The sequence below is a fragment of the Petaurus breviceps genome, unplaced genomic scaffold, assembly GCF_028583685.1.
Source record: "Petaurus breviceps papuanus isolate PSGF00001 unplaced genomic scaffold, PetGlider_PUasm1.0 207, whole genome shotgun sequence".
Classification (NCBI taxonomy): domain Eukaryota; kingdom Metazoa; phylum Chordata; class Mammalia; order Diprotodontia; family Petauridae; genus Petaurus; species Petaurus breviceps.
This window is the reverse complement of record NW_027185850.1, coordinates 24,101,368-24,119,439: the sequence shown is the minus strand read 5'-3', so window position 1 is coordinate 24,119,439 and position 18,072 is coordinate 24,101,368. Positions and strand designations below refer to the sequence as shown.

At 38.8% G+C, this 18,072-nt stretch overlaps 1 protein-coding gene across 3 annotated transcripts in view; it reads left to right on the top strand.

Moving 5' to 3' along the window:
• LOC138164982 (zinc finger FYVE domain-containing protein 9-like) overlaps positions 1-18,072 on the top strand; it is a 219,442-nt gene that overhangs the window by 82,617 nt on the left and 118,753 nt on the right. For 2 of the 3 annotated variants that reach the window (XM_069093001.1, XM_069093002.1), the window contains one exon: positions 12,700-12,806. In XM_069093001.1, coding sequence (XP_068949102.1) covers positions 12,737-12,806 — 70 coding nt within the window. In that variant the 5' untranslated portion in view covers positions 12,700-12,736. Of the gene's footprint in view, positions 1-10,873; positions 10,972-12,699; positions 12,807-18,072 lie in introns of all 3 variants that reach the window. The other variant, XM_069093003.1, reaches the window with a different exon arrangement.

Sequence of the window (18,072 nt, the reverse complement as noted above, 5' to 3'; positions counted from 1 at the left end):
TCTTGGGATTGAAGTGGAAGAAGGTACAGTAATCTGAGGGTTCAGGGTTGTCTTTAGTGGGATCTGAGGAGAGGAGAAGGTCAAGGTTGTGGCAGTATTTTGAGCTGGCTCTTGTCACCTCTTGTCGTGTCTCTTAGGGTGGAGAGAGAGAGAAAGAAAGAGACAGATAAAGACATAGAGAGAATCTCACCCTCTTGGTTAAGAACCTTGCTTCATATTTTACTGAGAAAGTTGAGGCCATTCATTGAGAGTTCCCTTTTTCTCCTTTCTTCTTCTCATATTACCCAGATGCCTTGTACTGCTATCTCCTCCCTCACCCCTATCTCACATGAAAAAGTGCCCTTTCTTCTTGCCAAAGACTAGTCTTTCTATATGCACAAGTGATCCTGTTGTATCCCATCTTTTCTAAGAGATTGCTCCTTTCTCATCCCCACTCTCTGACTTAGCTTCAATCTTTCCTTTTCTACTGACTTCTTCTCTACAATATAGAAACATGTTTGTGTCTCCCCCTCCTCAAAAAATCCTCACTTGATGCATCCATCTCTGCTAGCTGTCTTGCCACATCTTTACTTTGTCTACTCTCACTTTCTTCTTAACTTTGAATTCTGACCTCATTATTCAACCAAAACTACTGTCTCCAAAGTTAACTATTTCTTAATTGCCAAATGAATGGCCCTTTTCAGTCCTTCTTGACTTTGCCATAGTCTTTGATGCTGTTTTTTACTCTTTCTTCTTTTTGCTCAATCTTCATCTAGGTCATGCCCATTTGCTAATTGTGGGTCTTGCATAGGGGTCTGTCCTGGGCCTTCCCTTCTCCCTCTATACCATTTCACTTGGTGGTCTCATTAGCTCCCATTAATTCAATTGTCTTCTCTGTGGTAATGTTTCTTTACTCTTCCAGTGCTAACCTCACTGTCAACCTCAGGTCTCTGTAGGAGCAAGCACCCCAAGCGTCCTCAGGGTTTGCTGCTAATACAGGTTCTTGGATCTGCTTTGATAAAGGAAAGCAACTCAAAATGGGTTAACAAGCTTCCTTTAATCAGTCAGACATATATCGTTTACCTTGTTCAGGGGAAAAGGTCAGCACCCCGAACTTCAAAGTACACAGACAGAATTATCAAGACAGAAACAGATCTAGTAGACAGATTTCAAACTGTCCAACCATTACATCCATACCCAGTCAACATCTGGGTTTTTTCAAAGCCGGGGGGGCTCCAGACAACGGCTTCCCAGAATCCATATCAAATCACAGAACACTTCTCAAAGTGAGCCCCCAAAACAAAGCTACACATCAGGGCTTATATAGCCTTCTCCTGGCTCAGAGAATGTTACAACCTTATTGACTCACTGGCCAATCAAGAAGTATCTACTGAAATACAAGCCTCCCACCCCAGGCTTCAGGTGCACTTAGCCTAGGGGCAGGGAAGATCTTCCAAATTTGCATTTCCATTACAGTCTCCCATTCCATCTTGAACTTGATATCCACTAGTCATATATTTTTTTAAGCAATTGGGGTTAAGTAACTTGCTCAAGGTTACACGGCCAGTTATTTTGTGTGGATGTTAAGTATCTGAGGCCGGAACTGATGCCGGGGCTCCTGACTTTGGGGCCAGTGCTCTTACTCACTGCACCACGTGGCTGCCCCGCTCTAGTCATATTTTTTAAAATTAAATTTTATTTTATTTTTGAGCAAAAATCAACCTTCTCTGTTTTTCTTTCCTCCTTCCTGTCCCCAACCACATTGAGAAATCAAGAAAAACAAAAATTTTTTCATAAGCATGTAGTCAAGCAAAACAAAATTTCTCTTATTGGCTATTTCTTTTTTTTAATGTCTTAATCTGTGTCCTGAGTTCATCACCTCTCTGTCAGGAGGTGGGTAGCATTCTTCATTGTTAGTCCTCAGGAATTGTGTTTGACTATTGTGTTGATCAGAGTTCTGAAATTTTCTTTTTCTTTATTTAAAATTTTTTAAACAATATTTTGGTTTTTTCTCCCCAATTACATGTAAAAATAACTTTTAATGATTTTTTTCAAGTTTTGAGTTTCAAATACTATCCTTCACTTCCTATCCTTTCCCATCCCTGACACATGAAGCAATTTTATATAGGTGTTATATGTGTGCAGTCATGTAAAACATTTCCATATTGGTCATTTTGTACAAGAAGAAAGTATGAAAGAAAGATAGTATGCTGGGGCTGCCAGGTAGCACAACGAGTAAGAGCACCGGCTCCAGTGTCGGGATGACCTGGAGATCGAATCCCAGGCTCAGACACTCAGCACCCACCCAGAAACACCTAGCCGTGTAACCTTGAGCAAGTTACTTAACCCTGATTGCTTAAAAAAAAAAAAAAAGAAAGATAGTATGCTCAGTCTGTATTTAGACAATATCAGTTCTTTCTTTGGAGACAGCATTTTTCATCATGAGTCCTTTTTTGCTTGTCTTGGGTCATTGTATTGCTGAGAACAACTAATTCATTCACAGTTCTTCATCATAAAGTATTACTGTTACTGTGCATAGTGTTCTGGTTCTGCTCACCTAACTTTGCATCAGTTCATGTAAGTCTTTCCAGGTTTTTCTGAAATCATCCTGCTTGTGATTTCTTATAGCACAATAACATCCCATCACAGTCATATACAACAACTTGTTTAGCCATTCCCCAATTAATGGACATCCCCTCGATTTCCAGTTCTTTGTCACAACAAAAAGAGCTGTATAGCTGGCATTTTTAGTACACTCTTGAATCATAGTGGTGATAATGGACATCCTTGCTCCATGAACCCTGTTTTATTGGGAAGGCTTCTAACTTAATTCCATTACAGATAATGCTTGCTAATGGTTTTAGATAAATATTATTTATCATTTTAAAGTCACCTTCATTTATTCCTGTGCTCTCTAGAGTTTTTAATAGGAATGGGTATTGTCTTTTGTCAAAGGCTTTTTCCGACATCTGTTGAGTCAGTCATATGATTTCAGTTGTTTTTTTATGATCAGTTATGTGGATAGTTTTCCTAATATTGAACCAGCCCTGCATTCCTGGTTTAAATCCTACCTGGTCACAGTGTATGATCCTTGTGACATATTGCTGTAATCTCCTTGCTTATAGTATTTTATTTAAAATTTTTGTATCAGTATTAATTAGAGAAATTGGTCTATAGTTTTATTTTTCTGTATTTGCTTAAATTTTGCTTCAATCAGCCAAAATCTACCTTCTCACTGTCCTTTCATAACTACCCCTCTCATTGAGAACATAAGAAAAATAAAATCCATAACCATGTATAATCAAGTAAAACAAATTTCCTCACTAACTGTGTCCTAAAAATATTTGTCTCTTTCTGCATGTTGAGTCATTCATTTCTATCAGTCAGTGGCTAACATGTTTCTTCATTAGTCCTTCAGATTCCTGGTGTATTGTTGTGCTGGTAAAGGTTCTGCACAGGAGTATTCCATCACTTTTGTGTAATTTATTATGTTTACCCATTTCCTAGATCAGGGCTTCTTAAACTTTCTCCATTTCTGACCCCTTCAGTACTTACTAAACTGTGGGTCACAGCCCCACACGGGTTTAAGAAGCGCAGCACCTAGATGATGGGCACCCCCTCAGACTTCCATTCTTTGACACTTCAAAAAGAGCTACAGTAGTGCTGATCTCTCTCTCAGTCTATCCTCCCTCTAGATCCCCCTTTTCTCTTACCTTTCCCTCCTGTTTTGTGGTAGAGTAAAATGTATGTCTTGACTCACGTATGTGTGTATTCTTCCTTCTTTTGATTAGTTCAGATGAGAGTGAGGTTCAAGTGTCAGCCACTGTCCCCATCCCCTCCTTGTTTATATAATGATATAGTTTTAATAAAGTGCTTAGCACAGTGCCTGGCACGTTGTACTATATAAATGTTAACTATTGTTATTATTGTTATTCATGTTTACTTGTGCGGCTTCATTATCTGAGTTAATCTTCCTAAACTTGTTTTCTTCCCATCCCTACCTATGTTCCTTTCCTTCTCTATTTACATTCTTTTTTAAGGTCATCAAGACCTAACAGAATTGCTCTCAGGTCTTTTTTATGGGTTTTTTTTTTTGGAGGGGGGAAAGTAGGGCAGTTGAGGTTAAGTGACTTGCCCAAGGTCACATGGCTAGTTTTTTTTGTTAAGTGTCTGAGGCCGGATTTTAACTGAGGTCCTCCTGACTCCAGGGCTGGTAGCTTCCCTATACCATCTAGACGCCCTACCCAGGTCTTTTTTAATTAGACTTCTCTATGAGCCATGATGATGATAGGGATCAGAGGGGACATGTATTATTTTTCCCTATTGAAATGTAATCCGTTTGTCCTTATTTAGTTCTTTATCATTTTTCAGTTGTCTGCCTTTCTTTGTTTGTTTCTCTTGAATCCTGTGTTTGAATTTCTAGTTTCTATGCAGCTATAGACTTTTTATCATAAATGCTTAGAGTTCTCTAATTCATTAAAAATCCATTTTTTCCCACAATAGGATCATATTTAGTTTTGGTGAGTAAGTTATCCTTGTCTGCCTCATGGAATATAGTATTCCAAGTTCTCCCTTTCTTTATAATGTGGCTGCTGAATCTTGTGTTATCCTCACCATGACTCCTTGATATTTGAATTTTTCTTTCTGGTTATTTGCAGTGTTGTTTTTCTGACCTGAAAGCTCTGAATTTGGGCTGCAATGTTCCTGGGATTTTTCATTGTGAAGTTTTATTCAGGAGCTGACCAGTATGTTCTTTCTATTTCTACTTTACCCCCCCTTGTTCTAGGTAATTTAGGCACTTTTCTTTTAAGGTTTCTTCAAATTTGATGGTTGGGCCCTTTTTGGGTCTGTGATTTTCAAGTTGTCCAATGATTCTTAAATTTTTTCTCCTTGATCTGTTTTTTAGATCAGTTGCTTTGCTGTGATACTTTTTTTTTTTTTAGCATATGTATATTTTATTTTTAGTTTGCTTTAATACTTTCCAGTGGAATAATTGGCTTCTGTGGTCAGTCCATTTAAATTTTTAGGGAGTTTGTTGCTTGGACAAAATTTTGTCTCTTTTGCTGTTAGTTTCCTTTACATTTCTTTATTCCATAGCTTTCATTTCTTTTCCATTTTTTTTTCTTCAAGTGATTTAAACTCAAAGAAAAAGCCACTCTTGCTTCATCTCTTTCAGGAATTCTAGTTGAATTTGTACCCAGACTTTGTTTGTTTGTTTTCTGAGGCAATGCTTATAGATGTTTTGCAGTCATTTTCTTCTGCTTTTTGTCTTCAATGCCCCTGCTACCATTATAGGTCATTATAGCAGGGTTCTTTTTTCTTTTCTTTTTTTGGGGGCGGTATTCTTCTAGCCTGTTTCCTGACTTTGGGCTTAATGTTAGGGCTAGGCTGTGCAGCACTTTTGGAGGTAAGGTCTGGTCAGGACCTGTTGCTGCTTTCTTGGGGGTATTGAGTATGGTGTTATTTTGAACTCTCAATGATAGGACTGAAGGACCTGTAAGCTTTCATTGCTTTCAGAGTGGTCGGATCCAGAACAAGGTCTGATTGCTGTTGCTGCTGCTGCTCTTTCTAACCCACCTTAAATTCCTGACCTGAATCTGGGTCTGACCAAGAATTGCTGAACTGTTCCACCATTGGCCAGCTGGAAAGCTCTCTTGGCACAGAGGGGCAAAATTGTCGGCTCTTCCCTTGGTTTGGGATTCTTTCCCTGTTTATTCTTCCACAGGCCAGGCTTGACCTTGGAAGTAAGATCCTGTTTTGTGCCTGAGGTCTGAACTATTACCATTACTGCTACTGCTGCTAGTTTCAAAACTAGATTCTTTCTCCATATACCACTCAGGACCTACTTCCTAGCTGGGAACCTGCTGCTTTGTAAGTAGGTCTCCTTTTTACTCCACCCTGGATCTGTGACCTGAGACTCGGTAGTGGGCGACAGCTGCCAGTTAATGGAGCTGTGAACTAATCTAATCATTTGAGTTATTAAACTGGCTATATATACCCTTTGACCAGCAATACACTGCTATGTTTCCCAAGATGATTAGGGAAAAAGGAAAAAAATATGATCTAAAATATTTACAGTGGTTCTCTTTGTGATGGCAAAGAACTGGAAATTGTGGGGATGCCCATCATTTTGGGAATGGCTGAACAAGTTGTGGCATCTGATAGTGAAGGAATACTACTGTGCTGTAAGAAATGATGAGCTCGATGATCTTAGAAAAACATGAGTAGACTTGCATGAAATAGTGGAGAGCAAAATGAGCAGAACCAAGAGAATGTTGGATATATCAACAGCAATGTTGTTTTAAGAACAACTGTGAGTGACTAAGTCGTTTGGACTATTATAAAAATTTTTTTATCTGCTTTATTTGGAACTTAGAAATAAAACAAGCGTTCCCATAACATAGTAGAATAAGAAAAAAAGATGAATGCACATGAAACTACAAAGTTATTATGTACAGCTTGCCGTTCCTTTTAAATATATAACAAATTCGGGGTAGCTAGGTGGCATAGTGAATAGAACACCGGCCCTGGAGTCAGGAGGACCTGAGTTCAAATGTGACCTCAGACACTTGGAACACTTACTAGCCAGGAGTCCTCAGACAATTCACTTAACCCCAATTGCCCTCCAAAAGGGGAAAAATAAATATATATATAAAACAAATTGATCGTATAACTTTTTTCTTTTTTTCTTCCCTCCTACAAATGGGTGTGTGTACACACACACACATACACACACCCACACACACTCATGTCTAATGGTAACCATCTGTAGGTCAGGGGTGGGAGGAGGGAAGAAAAAAAAGTAAAAAAAAAGTTACATGTTGACTTTGTCATATATTTTAAAGGAATAGCAAGTTGTACATAATAAATTTGTAGTTTCATGTGCAATCATCTTTTCCTATTCTATATTATGGAAATGCTGCTTAAATTCAGAATAAAATAAAAATTTTTTTAAAAAAGCAAATATTCTAAAATTATAAAGAACAAAGAAGAGATAGGATAAGATAGTCCCACCCTAACCATTTTTAGAGATGGGAGGCCCACAAGTGTTGTTCATGGCACATATTTTCAGACTTTTTAAAAAAGAAAAGTATTGATTTATTATGCTGATTTTTTGTTGTCTTAAAAAATAGTCTTTGTGGGTAGGTGGTGGCTAGGTGGTGCAGTGAATAGAGCATAGGCCCTGGAGTCAGGAGGACCTGAGTTCAAATTCGACCTCAGATACAACACACTTACGAGCCGTGTGACCTTGGGCAAGTCACTTAACCCCAATTGCCCTCCACAAAGAAAAAAAAACTCTTTGTTACATGGGGTGGCTCTCTGGCAGGGAGAGGAATACTTTATCTTGTTGCCCAGCATCCTTGGAGAGAATGGTGTAGCATAGTGGTGAAAGCTCTGAATGTTGAGGCAGGAGACCTGGCATTTATTTGCAGCTCTGTTCTCCTTACCTAGTTTTGTGACCATTTCCTCGCTAAATAGCCAGGAGCAGCTCATTTCACATCCTGGAGCCTGTTTCCTCATCTGTGAAATAGGGATGATAGTATTTGCACTATTGACCTCTTTGGGTGGTTGTGATATCCTGGTATCCCCTGGTTGTCTTTTCTGGCTGTTGCTCACCATAGCCATTCTCTTCTCAGCCATCAGAGTGGTCTTCTTGAAGCACAGGTCTGTTTGGGCAACTCCAGGATTAAATGTTGTCTTGTGTTTTATTCTGAAAACTCTTTATGATCTAACTCCTTGCCAGCTCTGCACCTTACACTCCTGCACGTGCTTAGTGACTTTCTTGCTGTTTCTTACGCAAGACGCCATTTCCCTATTTTGTTTTCCTGGCTGTCCCTCATGCCTTGAATGTTCTCCCTTCTTATCTCTTCCTCCTGCGTCCTTTAAGTTTTGACTAAAATCCCATCTTCTACAGGAAGCCTTTCTCAGCCCGTCTTAGTGCTCGTGCCTACCCTTTCTTAAATACTTACTTTTTTATCCAATACATAGCTTATTTATACATATTTGCTTATTTTCTTTTCCACTGAATTGTGAGCTCCTCAGAGACAGATTTTGTCTCTTTTTGCATCACCAATGCTTAACACAGTGACTGGCACATAGTAGGTGCTTAACAAAAATGTTTATTGACTAACTTTATTAGGTTGATCCTTAGATATTTTATGCATTTTGTACTTATTTGGAATGGGATTTCCCTTTTCCTTATTGCTTTTTGTTATTATTATGTGGAAGTACTATTGTTTTTGAGGGTTTGTTGTGTAGCCTGCAGTTTTGCTAAAGCTATTGTCTCTATTAGTATCTTTGCTGATTTTTTTTTTTAAAGCAATTGGGGTTAAGTAACTTGCTCACGGTTACACAGCCAGTTATTTCTGGGTGTGGTGCTAAGTGTCTGAGCCTGGATTCCATCCCCAGGTCATCCCCAGGTCATCCCGACACTGAGGCCTGTGCTCTTACTCGCTGTGCTACCTGGCCACCCTTTTGCTAATTTTAAAAAAAGATTTTCCCAAGTATACCATCATCTCAGCAAATAGGGACATTTATCTCCTCTTTATTTTTCTTTATACCTTCAATTTACCTCTCTTGTCTTATTGCTGTTGCTTTCATTTCCAGAATTGAAACAAATAATAGTGGGGAGAGTAGGCATCCTTCACACCTGTATTTATTGCAGTAGGTTCTAATATATCTCTATTGCATGTAGTACTTGCTTTTAGTTTTAAATAGATGTTTTTTATAATACAAAAAAAAAAGGTTCCTCTGTGCCTTTACTTTGTAGGTTTTTGTTTTTTTTAACATAAAAGAATGCTAGCAGTACTTTGTCAGAGACTTTTCCAGCATCTATCGAGAGATGATCATGTAGTTTTGGATGGTTTGGTTTTTAATGTGATTAATCATGTTCATTGTTTTCCTAATGTTCATCCATCCTTTCATCCCTGGTATAAATCCCACTTGGATAAAATCTCTGTAGTCTTTGACAGAATTTTGTTTCAATTTTTTGAGTTGATAACTCATTAGTGCTATTGGCTGATAGCACAGCACCTTCTTTGATGCAGGCACATCATGCTGGGTGGTCCTGTGCCAGGGTCTCCCTCTCCCATGTCTCACAATCTATTCCATGGTTCTTCAGAGACACCCTGAGAGTATCTTTTTATTGCTTCTTCTGACCTCCAAGTGAGCACATGCTTTGTGTGAGTTCTCTGTAAAATAGTCTCTTAGGCAAATGTGCATTTGGCATTTGAAAAATGGGCCCATTAGAGTTTTACCCTCTGTAGTAGAGTTTGAATGCTTAACAGTTCAGCTCAAGAAAGGACCTCAGGGGCAGGTACCTTATCTTGCCAAGTGATCTTCAGAATCTTCTGAAGACAATTCAAATGGAAGCGACTCATTTTTGAAATCTGATACTTTCCCACACTTTCCGAGCCTCCCAAACACTGAGCTAGCTCTGCCAGTATGTGTTGCATGAACCTCATCATTTGTGTGGACATCCCAGGAAAGTGTACTGACAAGGTAAGTGCACTATCCACAGCATTCAGAATTTCTCCAATCACTGTAACTGATGGTTCCACATAAGGATGGCTGTGCTCTTGGTGTTAGTTTTAGGCCAAAATCATGACAAGTGGCAGAGAATCGATCTATGCTTTGTTTCATCGTTGTGTCAGAGGCTACAATGAGTGTACAATCATCCGCAAAAAAAGAGTTGAACACCAACTCTCCCTCTACTTCAGTCTTGGCTTGGTTTGTAGCCTTATCAAGATAAATAATTTATTGTCAGCGTGGTAGCCGACCTTCAAGCAGTTTTCATCCTCATTGAAGGCATCCAACAGTATCACTGAAAACTTCATGCTGAAAAGCATGGGAACAAGCACAAAGCCCTACTTCACTAGTGAGTGACTGGGAAGACACAAGATTATTGTCCATTATCCACAGCCCATGCAAACATGATATCATGAAACTGATATAAAATACTGACCGACTTCTCTATGCATCCAAATATGGCCAGTATTTTCCACAAGTTCTCCTGACTGACAGTGTCAAAAGCCTTTGCTAGGTCTGCGGACATTATGTGCAGACTTCTGTTCTGCTCCTAGCCCCTCTCTTAGAGACAGCAGGCAGCAAACACCGGATCAGCATTCCTCGGCCCTTTCTGAAGCCACGCTGGCTTTGGGGGAGATAGGAGACCAGAATTCAGGAGTAGGACTGGGATTGTTTATCTTGCTCTCTGATTCTTCAGAGAGGATAAATGAGTGAAGGGGAGCTACTGAGTCACTGTTGGGGAGAGTCTAGAGAAAGGAAAAAAGAGCTAGTACAGAGCCCACAGTTTGTGGTTGTTACGTGGATGATGAGCTAGCAAAGGCTGGTCAGAAGGAACAGTTATATAGGCAGTGGGACGCCAGAAGTTGACTATGAATCCACAGGAAGGAGAGAGTATCCAAGAGAAGGTAATCAACGGGGCCACGTGCTACAAAAGAGGTCAAAAAGAGATGAGAATTGAGAAAGAACAATTGAATGATGAGGAATCACTTTCCTTGTCTGGTCAAGGGAAAGTACGTGTTAATGAGGTCTTGGATCCTTGGATCCCATGACATGTAGAAATATCTTAGTTAACTTATATCGATTGCATGCCCCCATGAAGGGGAGGGGAAAAGAGAGGGAGGGGGAAGAAATTTGGAACTCAAGATATTGTGGAACTGAATGTTGTAAACTAAAAGTAAATAAATAAATTTTTTAGAAAAAAATATCTTAGTTGAAAATTCACCAATGATAAAGCAAAATATAATTGCCCCTATAATGATTCTAGGTTGATGTTGTGTTGTTGGGCTTTAAAAAAAAATCATCAGTATCTTTCATTTGAAAACCACCATCATTTCTAAATATAATTCCAACTCTTTCCTTTTCCCAGAGACATCACTTTAAAAAAAGAGAGAGGAAATGAACAAAGTTCAACATATGTAAGATTCAATTCCCATAGTCCACTACCTCTTTAAAGAAATGGGAAAGGTACATTCTCATATCTCTTCTTTTGGGGCCCAACTTGGTCATTATAATTTCATAGCATTTAGCTTTGTTTTCCTGTTGTTCTTTCCTTTTTCATGATTGTAATTGTGGTGTTTATTATTTTTCTGGTTCTACTTTGCTTTGTATGGATTCCCCTGCTTCTCTATATACATCATATTTATCATTTCCTATAGCACTGTAATTCCATTATATTCTCATAGCATACCTTGTTTAGCCATTCTGTAGTTGATGGGCATCTATTTTGTTTCTAGTTCTTTGATAATTCAAAAAGTGTTGCTATAAAGATTTTGATAGAATTGGGACTTTTGAAAAAAATCATTTGACCTCCTGATGGGTATGTGCTTAACAAAGTGATCTCTGTGCCATAGCTGTGGGTCACTTCTAGCTATGCGATAATCAACAACTTACTTAACCTTTCAAATAACTCTCTTAAGCTTGCCAGTTATAGACTAGATGTTGGTTTCCATCAGTGTTTCACCATTTAGGGTTCTCCATGCTGATTTAATCACAAATCTAGACCAAAGAGAAGAGTAAATCCAAATGACATGTTTAGTGTTTTGTTTTTTAATTTGAACTTTTAAAATGCTTAAAAGTCCATTTCTGTTTCATACCACCAATTTTCATGTAGTTGAGATTTAGCCTGTTTACTTATAGTTGAGTAATAGTTCAATTTCATTCACTAGATATGAAGCTTAAATACCAATCTTGTGCGATGTTCTGTGCTTTGAAGAAAAAGAGAGAGATAAGAGACTGGATGAGTTATTTTATTGATGTAGAAAACATCACAGTTATAGAAGCCCTGTCTGCCAGTGCAAGTCAGTACCTTCTCTCAGTTTATAGTTTAGTTGCAGGATATTGCCCCTACACAAAAAACTCTTAATGTATAACAAATAGGACAGAAAAGCACAAAACCAAAACTTGGTGGCTTCAGAGAATTGATGTGAGGGTTTGTCCCAGAGCCTTTTACCTAGCCACAACTTATTTCATGTTCTTTGTTCAAGTCTCTTCATAAACCCTCTAGAAGTTTTCCTTTTATACATATGCAAATAACTGTAATAAAAAACAGAGCTTAGTTAAATGCCCAAGATAGGTATATTGTGTTCTGTGATATCATATGGAAGGGCTCTTGTGGGACTAATAATGAAGGATACGCTTTTGGACATGGCTAATGTGAGAATTTATTTTTTCTTGACTATGAATATTTCTTATGAGAATTTTCTTTTTCTTTCAATTGTTTCATGGGGGAGAGGAGGAGGAAAGTGGGAGGAAAAGAGAATAAATGATCTAATTTTATAAACCTAGGGGGAGAAATGGTTATCACCTACGGAAGGCATCAAGCAAGGCTTGACAAAGGAGTTAATGCTTTAGCTGGTCCTCAGAAGTGATTGCATGGGCTCTTTTCTGCAAGGTGTGTACATACTATGTTTTGGGAACAATGTAAGTTAAAGGTAGAGAGGTGGCTGAGAACAGCATGGTATCCAGTATAGCAAGCTTTTCTAGCTCTTGGATGAGAATCATGGCATGGAGAATTTTGTTTTGATCATTTGGAAACAATACAATTGATTTAGAAAGTGTGTTTTGGATTTGCCCGTATTTTTATATAGATTAAAAACCCATTTACTTCTGTCTGACTTGGGCTTTGCATATTGCAGTATTTTAATGATGCCAAATTCAATACAAACTCTTGATTTTGTTTTTTTTACCTTTTAGGTTTAAAAAAATTTACTTGAGTGGTGCTTCCTGACCAATGGAGAACTATTTCCAAGCAGAGGCATACAACCTGGATAAGGTTTTAGATGAATTTGAACAGAATGAAGGTGAGTATTTCCTTTGGCGTCTATGTACCACATATGTACTACAAAGAAGATGATGGCTGGGCATTGTGAGTCAGTGTAGCATTCTTTGGAAAACCAAGGAGCAATGAAGTAAAAACTCTTGCTTATGTTTCCCAAACTTGCAAAAATCACCTTTTCTTTGGTAGCTTTTTTGTGAGAGCTGCCTGCATGTGTGAATTGTTGTTCTATTGGCAACAGATTGGATGTTGATTCTTTAGCAAAAGGAGAATCATTTGAAAACCAAAATATGATAGCATGAGTGTATTTGCTAAAAATTAATTTGTTTTCCTGGATTATCCTGGTGCTGGATAATAGATGGTGAAACATACATCCCTTTTCTTGGTAGAGAGATGGTGGACAGTGGGCCTGGGATATTGCATTCATTGTCAGACAAGGCCCCCTGGGTTGGTTTGTTTTACTTAACTATTTTTTTCCCCATTGTGACAAGGGAGGGTTCCATTTTGAAGAGAGGGGGTAGAATCAAAATATATTGGGAGTGGCATTAAAAACAGTCAACACTAAAATAAAAACTCTTGAGTAAGTATCTAGTCACAGTGCTCACTGTACCAGTGTACAAGCTGACGGTATACTCTCTTGGGTCACTTTATCAGTCTCACAATGACTTGGAAGGATAACTTAAGAATACACAATATTCCAAAGCATCTGTCTGTGTTGTTTCCCCTTTTTATAGCCATGATTCATTAGGAATAGAATAAAGCAAGTCAGCAAGACAAATGCTCTTTCACTCAAACCCTGTAAGTTTAGAACTGGCCTAGACAAAGAAATTTAATTAATTAGTAGTGGCTCCAGGAGTATGGACAAGCCTTCAATTATTTTCAAGCTTCAGCATAAAGGGGTAGAAAAATTGTTTTTTTTCCTCCCTTCCAGTGATTCAGTTTGACCTATAGAGACACTGGGGATACAAGTCTGACTTAGTTTAGGCTACTCTGAGCCTGTGATAAGAACAGCTCATGTTTGTATAGGAAGGGCTTTAAGGTTTTTTATAAAAGATTTGCTCTTATCATCTTATGGTATATAGTATAAATATTTTTACTTCCTTTTCACAGATAATAAAAGCTATATTCATACAGAGCATTAAGGTTTTTTAGAATACTTTTATTATATATCATTTCATTTGATCCTCACAACAACCCTGTGAGGAAGATTCTATTATTGTCCTTAATTTAGTGGTGAGAGAGGTTAAGAAACTCTCCCAGGGTCACACAACTAGAAAAGTGTCTGAGGCTGAATTTGAATTTATCATTGCACCAGAGAGATTAAGTGACTGGTATTGATCTTACAGTTTGTAAGTAACAGAGCTGGAATTCAATCCAGAGTTCCTAAATCCAGGCTTCACTTTGGACACTGGTATTTGCTCAGTGCATGTCAGAATTTACCTCATCTCTATAAAGTCTTCAGGACCATAGAGCACCAAGTACTAAGCCATTCTGCCAGGGTGAGCATTACTTCAGATGGGTCCAATTCAGCAAGCACTGACGTGCCTGCAATATACCGGCCCCTTTGTGAGGCAGTGGGGTGTGAAGACAAAACTGAACAAACAGTCCCTGCCTTCAAGGAGCTTGCATTTAGATTCCTTATGTGAAGAGATAAGGCTGTAATGATGGTTTAGAATGTCCAGGAATACTAATGATTAGGGAGTCAGAACAAGTTCTCCATAGGAAGTAGCAACATATAAAGCAAGCCCTAATTGATGCTGAAGATTTTGAGAGGTAAAAGTGAAATGAAATATCTTCCAGTTATGGGGCATGGACTGTGTGAAAAGCCCAGAGATGGGAACTGAAAATAGCATAGATCATTTGGGCTAAAATGGGAGGGGAACCTGTGGCCTTGAGGCCACATGTGGCCTTCTAGGTCCTCAGGTGTCTGAGGTCCACATTTTATAGAACAAATCCTTTTTTTTTTTTTTGAGGGGGGAAGGCAAAGCCATTGGGGTTAAGTGACTTACCCAAAGCCACACAGTCAATATGTCAGGTGTCTGTGGTCAAATTTGAGCTCAGGTCCTCCTGATTCCAGGACTGGTGCTCTATTCACTTTGCCACCTAGCTGCCCCCTGAAGCAAATTCTTTAATTCAGAGGATTTGTTCTCTGAAGTTTGGACTCAGTCAAAGGGTCACACTTGAGGACCTAGAGGGTCACATGTTGCCTCGATGCTAGAGGTTCCTCACCCCTGGGTTAGAATGTCAAATACATGAAGAGGAGTAATGTGTAATAAGTCTGGAATGGTAAGGTGTAGCCAGATTAAGAAGGACTTTAAATGCCAAGCTAAATGAATGAATGGGTGGAGGGATGGATGGATGACTCAGTGAATACAAGTTTTAAAAAAAGTTTGGTAAGACCATCTACAGCATACTCAAGGAACTCACATTCTAGTGGAGACAACAGCACATGCTAGGTTTCAGTTGGTGGTCTTGAAGATGCTGTCACCAAGCAGATAGTAGTGCATTTTCGTTACTGCCTTTCTGCTGACAACCCTCTCTGCTTCTGTTGTTGAACTGTTTGATAAGGCCCAGGACTTTGGCCATGAGAAATCATTTTCTGGGTGTTCACTGGCTGTTGCCTCTCAGGAGGCAGGGGCTACAACACCCACTGAAGCAGTTGCCAGGTGGTATCTGCTTTCTGGGGTGATGTGAGTGAGAGCTGGGATGGAAGCAGAGCTGTTAGTTTGTGGGTTGCTGCCACTCTTGGGTCTTTTGGGCATGCTCATCCAAATGGGGGCTTGGTCAGCAGTTAGTGTTGATGGTAGGAAGAAAAATTTATAGCCTATCCTGGAGAGAGTAGAGTGCTACTGAAGGATCTTGAGCAGGGCTCTGTCATAGTTGAACTTGTGCTTTAGGAAGATTATTTTGGCAGCTGTGTGGACACTTTGGAAGAAAGAGAAACAGAATCTAGTACGTTAGTTAAGACACTATTGCAAGAAGCCAAATAGAGGTAATGAATCTCTGAGCTACGGCATGTCCCTGTGGATAGAGAGAAATAAATGGATTATAGTAATATTCTGAATGGGAACTGATCAAGATGTAATAGCTGATTGGATGTGTGGGTGAGGAAGGCAGAAAGTCAGGGAGAGTTCTGAGTAATTTGGGTGACTTGAAGAGTGATGGGGCCTGACCTAACATAGAGTGTGAAGTCAGCAAGTAGGTTGGAAGAATGAACAAACAAAAAGGAGAATCCCATCATTAGAATTATGGTGACATAGATGCTTAAGACACAAACCTAAAAAAAGAGGGAGATATACAATAAGGGAGAAAGAGAGGGGGAAGAAGAAAGAAGGAAAGAAATAAACATTTATTAATTGTTTACTATATTCCAGGAACTGTTCTAAGCACTGAGGATACAACTACAAAGAGACAGTCATTACCCTCAAAGAGCTTATATTCTAAAGAGGGAAAAAGCAACTTACAAAATGTACCTGAAAATGGGGGAGAGAAGGTGCCTATCACTGAGACATAATTTTGAAGTTCAGAAAGTCAGGAAGAGGGCCAGGATGGGATTTAAGATAGGCTAGTCTGGTCTCCTTCACAAAATGGAGGCTCCAGAAGAAAGTTACCCACGAGAGGAGGGGAGCAGGACTTGCAGAGGGATATTTTAGTGTCAGCAGGTAATGAGTGGTAGGCAGCTCCTGAGTAAGGAGACTCCAGGATAAGACAGCAGTAGAGGCATGATTTTGAAGTCCAGAAAGTCGGGAACAGGGACAGAAGGGGAAATGCCAAAGCATCTATAAGCAAAACCTTAGAAAAATACAGCTTGGGCACAGCCAGAATTCCTGGAAGAGCTTAAATGAAGAAAAGAGTTGGTTTTTTTTAAGTTTGAAATGTTTTTATGACTAAAATAAGAGTGCTAGAGGAAAAAGTTGGGGGGAAAATGAGAGTAATGGAAGAAAGAATTGGAAAGGGCAAACTTGGCACAAGAGGTACTTGGCTCAAGCAACAAACTCCCTGAAAATTGGTATGGCCTAAATAGAAGCTAATGACTCCATGAAAAGACAAGAATTATTAAAATAAAGTCAAAAGATTGAAGAAAATAGAAGAAAAATGTAAGCTATCTCTTAGCAAAAACTACTAACCTGGAAAATCAGTCAAGGAGGGAAAAAAAAAATCATTGGACTGCCTAAAAGCCATAACCAAAAAAGAGCCAAGACACTATATTTCAAGAAATCTTAAAAAAAAAAAAAACTGTCTAGATCTCCTGGGAAAAGAGGGAAAAGTGGAAACAGAAAGAATCTACTATTAGTAACTTACTTTCAGGAGGTAACTTACCTCCTGAAGGAAACTCCAAAATGAAAACTTCCAGGACAAGTATAGCCAAAACCCAGAGTTTCCAGGTCAGAGAAAAAAAATACTACAAGTAGGCAGAAAAAAAGAAGCACAGTCAGTAATGCACACAATTTAGCAGTTACTATGGTAAAGGAGTAGAGAGTTTGGAATATGGTATTCCAGAAGGCAAAGGATATAAATCTTACAACCAAGAATGACTTAACCAGCAAAATTGAGTACAATCCTACTATGGAAAAAATGAATCTTTAATGAAAGAGAGGACTTGAAGAATACCTGATGAAAAGACCAGAGCTGTGTAGAAATTCTGAAGTGCATCGACAGGATTCATGTGAAACATAGAAAGGTGAACTTGAGTGACCAATCATAAGGGACTAAAAAAAGGATAAACTCATTATATCCTAATTGGATACATGTCTTTCCTCTGAATCCTGTCATCTTTAGGAGTCATAGAAAGAAAGCCTAGGAGTGTCTTTGTTTTGTCTTGATACTCAACTGAAAAATGGAAAAGGATTTGCAGAGAAATACACTGGGGAGGGCAGTGGAAAGGGAAAGTTGGGGAAATTATTTCATGCTATCAGGGTGTACAATTATAATTCTATACAAAAAAGGAGGAACAAGTCAGGGAATTGGCTGACACTTGAATTTTACTCTCATTTCTGTTGCTCAAAGGAGGGCAGAATACACACATACATTAGGGTGCAGAAATATATTTTTCTAAACAAGGAAACAGGAGGGAAATGGAAGAAGGCAGGATTTAGAGGGGAGAGTATGTTCAAAGAAGAATTAGTAGTTCTGAGCAAAACAAACTCTAAGGATACACAAAAAAAGCTATTTTTGTGGTTGTTGTTTGTCCTTAATTCTTTTTTTTTTCTTTTTGCCTTTTGGAAGACAATTGGGGTTAAGTAACTTGCCCAAGGTTACACGGCTAGTGTGTGTGTGTGTGTGTGTGTGTG